Raw genomic sequence first — 10,912 nt, 5'->3', positions numbered from 1 at the left:
TGGCTTTCTTCCTCTCTACTCTCACTCACTCTTCTCTCTCCTGTCGGTTTCTCTCTCTACTCTCACTCACTCTTCTCTCTCCTGTCGGTTTCTCTCTCTACTCTCACTCACTCTTCTCTCTCCTGTCGGTTTCTCTCTCTACTCTCACTCACTCTTCTCTCTCCTGTCAGTTTCTCTCTCTACTCTCACTCACTCTTCTCTCTCCTGTCGGTTTCTCTCTCTACTCTCACTCACTCTTCTCTCTCCTGTCGGTTTCTCTCTCTACTCTCACTCACTCTTCTCTCTCCTGTCGGTTTCTCTCTCTACTCTCACTCACTCTTCTCTCTCCTGTCGGTTTCTCTCTCTACTCTCACTCACTCTTCTCTCTCCTGTCGGTTTCTCTCTCTACTCTCACTCACTCTTCTCTCTCCGGTCGGTTTCTCTCTCTACTCTCACTCACTCTTCTCTCTCCTGTCGGTTTCTCTCTCTACTCTCACTCACTCTTCTCTCTCCTGTCGGTTTCTCTCTCTACTCTCACTCACTCTTCTCTCTCCTGTCGGTTTCTCTCTCTACTCTCACTCACTCTTCTCTCTCCTGTCGGTTTCTCTCTCTACTCTCACTCACTCTTCTCTCTCCTGTCAGTTTCTCTCTCTACTCTCACTCACTCTTCTCTCTCCTGTCGGTTTCTCTCTTTACTCTCACTCACTCTTCTCTCTCCTGTCGGTTTCTCTCTACTCTCACTCACTCTTCTCTCTCCTGTCAGTTTCTCTCTCTACTCTCACTCACTCTTCTCTCTCCTGTCGGTTTCTCTCTCTACTCTCACTCACTCTTCTCTCTCCTGTCGGTTTCTCTCTCTACTCTCACTCACTCTTCTCTCTCCTGTCGGTTTCTCTCTACTCTCACTCACTCTTCTCTCTCCTGTCGGTTTCTCTCTCTACTCTCACTCACTCTTCTCTCTCCTGTCGGTTTCTCTCTTTACTCTCACTCACTCTTCTCTCTCCTGTCGGTTTCTCTCTCTACTCTCACTCACTCTTCTCTCTCCTGTCAGTTTCTCTCTCTACTCTCACTCACTCTTCTCTCTCCTGTCAGTTTCTCTCTCTACTCTCACTCACTCTTCTCTCTCCTGTCGGTTTCTCTCTCTACTCTCACTCACTCTTCTCTCTCCTGTCGGTTTCTCTCTCTACTCTCACTCACTCTTCTCTCTCCTGTCGGTTTCTCTCTCTACTCTCACTCACTCTTCTCTCTCCTGTTGGTTTCTCTCTCTACTCTCACTCACTCTTCTCTCTCCGGTCGGTTTCTCTCTCTACTCTCACTCACTCTTCTCTCTCCTGTCGGTTTCTCTCTCTACTCTCACTCACTCTTCTCTCTCCTGTCGGTTTCTCTCTCTACTCTCACTCACTCTTCTCTCTCCTGTCGGTTTCTCTCTCTACTCTCACTCACTCTTCTCTCTCCTGTCAGTTTCTCTCTCTACTCTCACTCACTCTTCTCTCTCCTGTCAGTTTCTCTCTCTACTCTCACTCACTCTTCTCTCTCCTGTCGGTTTCTCTCTTTACTCTCACTCACTCTTCTCTCTCCTGTCGGTTTCTCTCTACTCTCACTCACTCTTCTCTCTCCTGTCAGTTTCTCTCTCTACTCTCACTCACTCTTCTCTCTCCTGTCAGTTTCTCTCTCTACTCTCACTCACTCTTCTCTCTCCTGTCGGTTTCTCTCTCTACTCTCACTCACTCTTCTCTCTCCTGTCGGTTTCTCTCTACTCTCACTCACTCTTCTCTCTCCTGTCGGTTTCTCTCTCTACTCTCACTCACTCTTCTCTCTCCTGTCAGTTTCTCTCTCTACTCTCACTCACTCTTTTCTCTCCTGTCGGTTTCTCTCTCTACTCTCACTCACTCTTCTCTCTCCTGTCGGTTTCTCTCTCTACTCTCACTCACTCTTCTCTCTCCTGTCGGTTTCTCTCTCTACTCTCACTCACTCTTCTCTCTCCTGTCAGTTTCTCTCTCTACTCTCACTCACTCTTCTCTCTCCTGTCAGTTTCTCTCTCTACTCTCACTCACTCTTCTCTCTCCTGTCGGTTTCTCTCTCTACTCTCACTCACTCTTCTCTCTCCTGTCAGTTTCTCTCTCTACTCTCACTCACTCTTCTCTCTCCTGTCGGTTTCTCTCTCTACTCTCACTCACTCTTCTCTCTCCTGTCGGTTTCTCTCTCTACTCTCACTCACTCTTCTCTCTCCTGTCATTTTCTCTCTTACTCTCACTCACTCTTCTCTCTCCTGTCAGTTTCTCTCTTACTCTCACTCACTCTTCTCTCTCCTGTCATTTTCTCTCTTACTCTCACTCACTCTTCTCTCTCCTGTCAGTTTCTCTCTCTACTCTCACTCACTCTTCTCTCTCCTGTCGGTTTCTCTCTCTACTCTCACTCACTCTTCTCTCTCCTGTCGGTTTCTCTCTCTACTCTCACTCACTCTTCTCTCTCCTGTCAGTTTCTCTCTCTACTCTCACTCACTCTTCTCTCTCCTGTCAGTTTCTCTCTCTACTACACACCCTTTTCATTCCTTCCCCCCTCTCTCCTTTTCCTCTTCACTCTTTCTGCCTTTCTCAACCAGGGCGTAGTTGTGTTGTTCCCACAGCACACTAATCAGGCAGGCAGGCATCTTCCCCTACTTTACCTCTCAGCTATCTTATATCTATTGGGAGAAAGGAGGTGGGACAGAGAGTGGGGGACAGAGGCAGAGAAAGAGGGAGAGAGACGATACAAGAGGAAGAGTGATCAGTATAGAAGAGATGAATGGACAGAATGGAAAGAGAGTGGCAGCATGTGAGATGAGGAGAGGGTGAGATATAGTCAATTGTGGATGTTAGGGAGTGGGGATGTGATACTAAGGTACGTCCAGTGGGGTAGCTTGTTTTTCACTGTAGAGTGATGACACCAGGGGTCCATCGTTGAAAAGGAAGTGTTTTTGGAAACTGGGAAGTTGAATTACTGGGTGATCACTCTTATTAAAGTTTTGTCAGTGAAGTGGGGCAGGTGCACCGCTAAACATCATATTGACAGATTATTATTGAGAAGCTGTTGTATATCGCTGACCCACACAGACAGACAGACACACACACGCACATGCACACACACACACACACACATAGACAGACACAGACACGCAGGCAGCATTGAATCTGAAATGGTTGATTTCAGTGTGGCGTTTACAGGTTTTCCGATCTTGTGACTTTACTAGCTTAAATAACAAATGGACGGAGAGAGAAATACGGTTAATGCCAACAGGCGTTTTAATGTTACGCTGCACGGGGTAATGGGGAGCTGCACAAAACAACCAACCTAGCCTGAACTAGCTAGCCATAAATCACAGGCCAACAGGAGGTATCTCCCCAGAGATGTAATCACGAGAGAAAGAAAATAGGGCTCTCCCCATTAGATATATTCCCCCTCTTCTATTACCATGACAACCCCATAAACAATGGACGTGACTGGCGCTGCCAGCCTGGGGGAGGGTCTGCCCACCTTACCCCAGCTACGATAGTATTTGTTTCATCAGAGAATGAGGGATTTCATTGTTTGTACGAGCAGAGGAATGTTCGTTTTTAATTTCAATGCTCTCAGCCTGCCTGTCTGCCTACCTGTCAAATAACCTGGTAGCTCAGACACCTCTGGCAATAACTGTTATGGAAAAACAGACTGTGCATGTGTCTGGTGCCTGTGTGTGTGTTTGTGTGTGTTTACGTGTACGTGTGCATGTGTGTTTGTGTGAGTGTGTGTAATACAACGTAATACAACATGTGTAGATGTGTACTGTGTATATTACTGTGTATAGTGTCACCATCGCTCAGTTTGTCTGTGTGGAAAGTGATCAGTTCAGAGCATCGTTAGAGTTTTTGAGAGCTCCTCTAGTGCTGTGGCTAGAGAGGCTGTGGTATGACGGCCCCTCCTCCCTGATGGTTCGCTGTAATTGAGGAGTAGCTGCTGTCTCCTGGTGGCTGGAAACAGTGAGTGTGGTGGTTTGGTCTGGCTCACCATGATTATAGGGGTCAAAAAGGGACAGACGTTTGTCTGATTTCTGGACCACACTCCCTGTAGTCTTTCACCCAAACGAGGGCACTGCGCTCATCCACCTCTGGCCTGCTGGCCCCCCTACCTCTGAGGAAGCACAGTTCCCGCTCAGCCCAGTCAAAACTGTTCGCTGCTCTGGCACCCCAATGGTGGAACAAGCTCCCTCACGACGCCAGGACAGCGGAGTCAATCACCACCTTCCGGAGACAACTGAAACCCCACCTCTTTAAGATTTAGATGCACTATTGTAAAGTGGTTGTTCCACTGGATATCATAAGGTGAATGCACCAATTTCTAAGTCGCTCTGGATAAGAGCGTCTGCTAAATGACTTAAATGTAAATGTAAATGTTTATATTTTTGTTAATATATACAGAAAAGTCATTCTTTTTTTCAGGTTCACCTGACATAAAGTGTAGTACAGTATTGACAGTCAGAACATGATAGTGTCAAAACCTATTTCAAATCTCCAGGAATATAATAACATGAACACAATGGCAGGTAGATTAAAAAGCCTTCCCAGAGAGAATTGCAGTCTAGCTGTGCAGTTATTACATGTGAGATGAGTAGGAATGGTTCAATGAAACTGGTACAGCATGTGCCTTCCCAAAAGAACGAACTGTAAACAAATAGCTATGTTTATTTATCCCTCTCTCACCTGGCCACACACACACACACACACACACACACACACACACGCACGCACGCACGCACGCACGCACGCACGCACGCACGCACGCACGCACACACACACGCACACACCACACACACACACACACACACACACACGCACACACACACACCCTCCTACCCACCCTAACACCAGAGCGCTTTTGAGGCGATAACCATCGGCGGCGTGGAGCCAGGAAAGTGAGTCTGGCTTTAATAGCGTCTCATTGATAGAATTTAAATTGGATGTTAAATAAGCATTACTGTGCCTGATTGCCTGGCCGGCCCCAGAAAGTGGGCAGCTAGTGAGGCAGTTTGTGAGCGGCTCACTCAGGGAGAGATATCTGAAATTGGGGTGAGATTGAATTAAAGTGTGAACAATTAGAGATATGCTGGCGGTGTGTTTAGGAGCGCCTGGGGTAGGGTACCCCTGTCACCTTTGTACTTCTAGGTACACCCCTCAGACAGGTTTCTTCATGTCCTGCTGCTATCCCCTTCCAAACCCATTCCTTGTTTTCGGATGGGATCTGTTGTGTTTATGCTTTATTTTCTTCTCTTCTTATTTCCCTCTCTCTCTCTCTCTTCTCTTTCCTCTCTGTCTCTGTCTCTGTCTCGCTGTGCGCCTTAGAGAGTAAAAATGTGTAAAAAAAACGAAAGCAAGAGAGAGGGTGAGAAAAAGAGAGATGAAGAGAGTGTTGTGTTATGTTAATAGGGGCATACATCACTCCGTCAATGTAGAGATAGTGTCCCTTCTCTGTCCGGCCTGCCTGACACAGCCTCCTCAAACAGCCTGCTCTGGAGACAGGCAGGAGAAACAGACAGCAGAGTGGTAGGAGGTTTATTTATAATTAAAAAAAATCATTTTTTGTGACTTCTAATTGGTAGTTACGGTCTTGTCCCATCGCTGCAACTCCCATACGGACTCAGGAGAGGCAAACGTCGAGAGCCATGCGTCCTCCGAAACATGGCCATGCCAAGCTGCACTGCTTCCTAACACACTGCTCGCTTAACCTGTAAGCCAGCCACACCAATGTGTCAGAGGAAACCATACAACTGGCTACCACAGTCAGCGTACATGCTCCCGGCACACCACAAGGAGTCGCTAGAGCACTAAGTGACAAGGACATCCGGCCTGCCAAACCCTCCCCTAACCCGGACGACGCTGGGCCAAATGTGCCCCGCCCCATGGGTCTCTCGGTCGTGGCCGGCTGCAAAGCAGCCCGGGATCGAGCCCAGGTCTGTAGTGACGCCTCTAGCACTGCGATACAGTGCCTTAGACCGATGTGCCACTCGGGAGGTCCTAGTGGTAGGAGGTTTGCTTGGGGAATAGGTTGGAATCTCATCAGAATTGAGAGATAACGTATTGTTCCAAAGCAGCTCATCTGGAGTGTGTCCTTCATGGATGAGGTGAAATTAATGATTTTGTCTTATTTGTCCTTGTCTTGTATGTCTCTTTCTTTGTGCCCTTTCTCCTCAGTACCATGGCTTCCTGAGATGAGCATATAGTACATCTCTCTGTCTTTATACCTTTCCTCTTCTACATCTATGTCTCCTCTCTCTCTCTCTCTCTCTCTCTCTCTCTCTCTCTCTCTCTGTCTTTATACCTTTCCTCTTTTACATCTACGTCTCCTCTCGCTCTTCTCTCTCTCTCTCTCTCTCTCTGTCTCTCTCTCTCTCTCTGTCTTTATACCTTTCCTCTTTTACATCTACGTCTCCTCTCGCTCTTCTCCCCCTCTCTCTCTCTCTCTCTCTCTCTCTCTCTGTCTTTATACCTTTCCTCTTTTACATCTACGTCTCCTCTCGCTCTTCTCCCTCTCTCTCTCTCTCTCTCTCTCTCCTCTCTCTCTCTCTCTCTCTCTCTCTCTCTCTTTATTTTTGTGACTGTGGGAGAGGACAGTGACAGCAGTGGGCTCGGCCCAGCTTGGACTCCTGCTCCATAAACAGTCCAGCTGGACATGATCCACCTGGACTAGACCCAGAACCCAGACAGTCCAGAGCCTAGAACCTACACCCTTCTGCTACCCTCTGCCCACTATCACCATGGAAACCTGCAGCCTGTTGTGGGTAGCCAAGTCTGATGTAATGTACGGCACCTGAATGGAGTTTGTTTGTGACAGCTTTTGGGCCCTGAAAGTATTTTGTTTGCGATCGTTTCTGGCCCGCACGCGGGGCCCCCTTCTGGCCCTTGAAGGGGTTTGTTTGTGTCTGATTTGCATGTCAAGGCCCCACTAAGACCTGTGTCCACCCAGCACACTGTGGCTCTGCCCCCAGACAGCTCTATCAGAACAGTCTCTCTGCCAGGACCAGGAGCAGGACTTTAGCTCTGGGAAACGTAACTTTTGGCCTGTCACTCAGTCTTATCTCTGACACGCTGTAGTTCCTCTTGCCTGAGTGTGTGTGTGTGTGTGTGTGTGTGTGTGTGTGTGTGTGTGTGTGTGGTGTGTGTGTGTGTGTGTGTGTGTGTGTGTGTGTGTGTGTGTGTGGGTGTGTGTGTGTGTGTGTGTGTGTGTGGTGGGCTTGCTCACTCTTGATCGTTTCTCAAAAGGGAAGCTTACGTTCAGACTTTTTTCTCTCCTTTTCCTCTTTCTCTGTAGGTTTTCAATCTCATTTCCAACCTCATCTCTCTCCTGCTAAATACACATCTTTATGTTAATAAACACTTTCTGTAAGAGCTAGCAAATCCCTCCGGTCTGAGAGTCCCTGTGATTCAGCTCCCCTGTGCGCTCTAGTAGCTGATCTCAGACCTGTCTGGAAGCACAAGAACATGTTGCTGATTAACACAGGACCTGCTCTAGTAGCTGATCTCAGACCTGTCTGGAATCACATTAAAATGTTTATGAATAACACAGAACCTGCTCTAGTAGCTGATCTCAGAACTGTTGGGAGACCTGTCTGGATGCACAAGAACACTTCCTCCCCAGGTTTTATTCATTCAGACACTCAACACTCATCCTGAGTTCAACATTACTCCAAATGTCCCCCGGTTACTCCCTGTGCTAAAATTAGTATTTAACTCTGTTCTCTTCTTTCTCTCCCTTCTCCCTCATCTGCTGCTTATTTCCCCCCTTATTTCACCTGATCTCCTGCCTTGTCATCCTCTCGTCCTTTCTTGTCTTTTCTCCTCTATTCATTCCCTCTCTCTTTCAACCCTCATCTCCACTTTACCCTCATCTTTTCACTTTTCATCTGCTTTCTCTTTCCAACCTTTCATCTCCTTTCTCTTAACCTGAAACTTCCTCTTCTCCTCCCACCCTCCTCCCCTCCTCCTTCTTTCTCTGCAGGGCCAGCATTGTCCAGAAGAGGATCATCTACTTCCAGGATGAAGGCTCTCTCACCAAGAGGATGTGTGAGAAAGGTATGTCCTCCATTACTGAGACGTAGTAAAGGGCGCTACATATCTTCCACTCCTCCTCTCTCTCCCTTACTATATCTCAATATCTCCTGTCTTACTCTCTCTTCCCTTACTGGGTCAGGATCCTTACACTTGTGCTGTATCTCCCAAGCTGTGCATGACATTGGATATAGAATTTACAGAGACTAATCAAAAGAATAGCTTTACACCTCCCCTCCCTCCCCTCTCCCTCCCCTCCCTCCCTCCCTCCCTCCCTCCCTCCCTCCCTCCCTCCCTCCCTCCCTCCCTTCTCTCTCTCTCCCTCCCTCCCTCCCTCACCCTCCCTTCTCTCTCCCACCCTCCCTCCCTCTCTCCCTCACCCTCCCTTCTCTCTCCCTCCCTCCCTCCCTCCATCTCTTCACCACATCATCATGTACATAACCAGGCAAAATCAGGAGCCTATATTCATCCTCTCCTCTCCATCTGAGCTAACCACACAGTTGTGGAAGGAATTGGACATTTAAGACAACTGCACTTCTCATATTTCTCAACTCAGTGACCTTATCATAGCAACTCTGTAGCATGTATTTATTTTCAAAAGACAACTCAATATGAAAGCCTAATATATCTAATTTACCCTTATTCTTTTGCTTCAAACCCCAGTAAATAAGCCCATCTCCTCTCCTCTCCCCTCCTCTGTCCCCTACCTATAACAACCCTATACCTCTCTCTGCTGTCAAACTCTCTCTCCTCCATTAACCCCCCCTCTCTCTTTCACTCTCTCACTCTCTCGCTCTTCTCAGAGTCATTGTATGGGGAGACCACAGAGAAGCCTTTGCTGGATTGCTGTGCCTGTGGAACAGCCAAGTACAGAGTCACCTTCTACGGCAACTGGTCAGAGAAGGTCCACCCCAAAGACTACCCTCGTAAGTACCCCATAACAACTTCCAAATTACCCAGTTACATACCCCATTTAATCCCTGAAAGACAACTTCACCCCCATTTCACCCCAGGGCTACCCTAGTTGGTGCCTCCATTGCGTCAAAAACACCCCTTTACTAATAAAATTGCCCTACTGTTCAAGTACCCAGCATCACATTCTTCCAAGGATACTACAACCTCCAAGGCCACCCCAGGATACCCTCTCCCCAGGTTGGTGTGCCCCTGTCTCGTTCCTCCCCCAGCTTGGCCCTGGGCCTCGGTCTGTGGTGCTGCACTGTATAACCTTGAGCCTGACTCCCCAGCAGGCAGGCAGGGTGTGAATTGAGATGGGGATTACTGGTCTCTCCCCTCCTTCTAAGACACTCCTCTCTCTCTCACACAGCCCAGATCAATCTAATGACTAGCATGGAGTCCCACAGTAAGATAAACCTGCAGATCGAGCCACACCCTAATTTATTGGCTTAGGAGAGACAGGAGTGTATGTGTGTGTGTGTGTGTGTGTCTTTCTGTTTTTGTGCATGTCTGTTTCTGTTACATTGTGTGTGTGTGTGTGTGTGTGTGTGTGTGTGTGTGTGTGTGTGTGTGTGTGTGTGTGTGTGTGTGTGTGTGTGTGTGTGTGTGTGTGTGTGTGTGTGTGTGTGTGTGTGTGTGTGTGTGTGTGTGTGTGTGTGTGTGTGTGTTCATGCGTGCGTTTCCACTCTGTGTCTTAGGAAACCCATTATTGGTTTTGTGGTTTTTATAATTGAGTTCTCCTCACCAACACAAAGTCATAGCCAAGGTAACCATCTCTGGTTGTCATACATACAGCAGATCACCATTGCTAAAAGAGGTTGTAGCAACAGTTTTCACACGCTATCCACAGTCACGATGGTCTGTGAGTGTCTGCTTCTTCATTGCTAGCAGCAGGAGTATGAGAGCGAAAAAAGAGAGAGGGAGAGAGAGAAGAAGATACAGCACAATGTCAAGTCAGGCTGCTATTTTTACAAGGCGTCCATTCGTCCTTCAAGCTGAAGGGAGGCACACGTGAAGGGCCGATGACATACATTCTGATGTTGAAGGTTACTCTAAAACAGGCTAACAGGTTTTTTATTCTCCTCGCTCCCGCCATCGTCACATGCACTGCTTTATTTCCCTCTCTGTGTGACTATAGTTAAACAATAAGGTCCGAGGAGGAGTGGTATATGGCTAATATGCACAACACAACGTGGAGTGCCTGGACACAGCCCTTAGCCGTGGTATATTGACCCATAAATCACAAACCCCTGAGGTGCATTATTGCTGTCTGATATAGCATGGATGTCAGCCAATCAGCATTCAGGGCTCGAACCACCCAGTTTATAGTAAGTAATACACCGCTGAGAAGCTATTCAACCATTATCTTTGGAGAGTGGAGATAGCCAGCAGGTTTCCTGGTTACCTGAACCCATTCAGAAAGACTCAGGAGAGACACAGGTAGAGAGAGCCCAGCCAAGATAACCATGACTGGTACTCAGGTGGCTAAGTGTACCAGAGAATTGCCCTGTGGTTTGGATGGATCTGATGTTACATCCAGGGATTCACAGATCAAGTGTCATTTCATGTCTTCTGTGGATATGGGTTCTCAATAGTATTTCTACCAGACTCACACAAAGCTGAAATATGAGCAATATGAGCAATCACGTTGCTCAATTCAGCAAGACTATTAGACTGAGAGAAATAGAAAGAGATGGAAGGAGTTTTGCAGAGAGTATGAAAATAGGCTGTGGAACATCAGAGTATATGACTGAGATTGGATACAGTTCTGACGGATATAGAGGGATTAACCTTACTGAGTTTGTGGTGACCGCTTCCCCTATTTGTGTGTGTGTGTGTGTATGTGTGTGTGTGTGTGTGTGTGTGTGTGTGTGTGTGTGTGTGTGTACACCCCATCACGCCAGAGGAGTGTTATAAATTGCAAA

The 10,912-nt window shown here is 47.5% G+C and overlaps 1 protein-coding gene across 5 annotated transcripts in view; it reads left to right on the top strand.

Moving 5' to 3' along the window:
- LOC106587461 (spondin-1) overlaps positions 1–10,912 on the top strand; it is a 146,592-nt gene that overhangs the window by 18,146 nt on the left and 117,534 nt on the right. For all 5 annotated transcript variants that reach the window (XM_082969538.1, XM_014175871.3, XM_014175869.3 and 2 more), the window contains exons 4-5: positions 7,984–8,057; positions 8,837–8,959. In XM_082969538.1, the coding sequence (XP_082825664.1) occupies positions 7,984–8,057; positions 8,837–8,959 (197 nt within the window). The remainder of the gene's footprint in view (positions 1–7,983; positions 8,058–8,836; positions 8,960–10,912) is intronic.

The sequence above is a fragment of the Salmo salar genome, chromosome 26, assembly GCF_965601325.2.
Source record: "Salmo salar chromosome 26, fSalSal1, whole genome shotgun sequence".
NCBI lineage: Eukaryota > Metazoa > Chordata > Actinopteri > Salmoniformes > Salmonidae > Salmo > Salmo salar.
The sequence above is the reverse complement of the archived record's forward strand: the minus strand, read 5'-3'. Positions and strand labels throughout refer to the sequence as shown.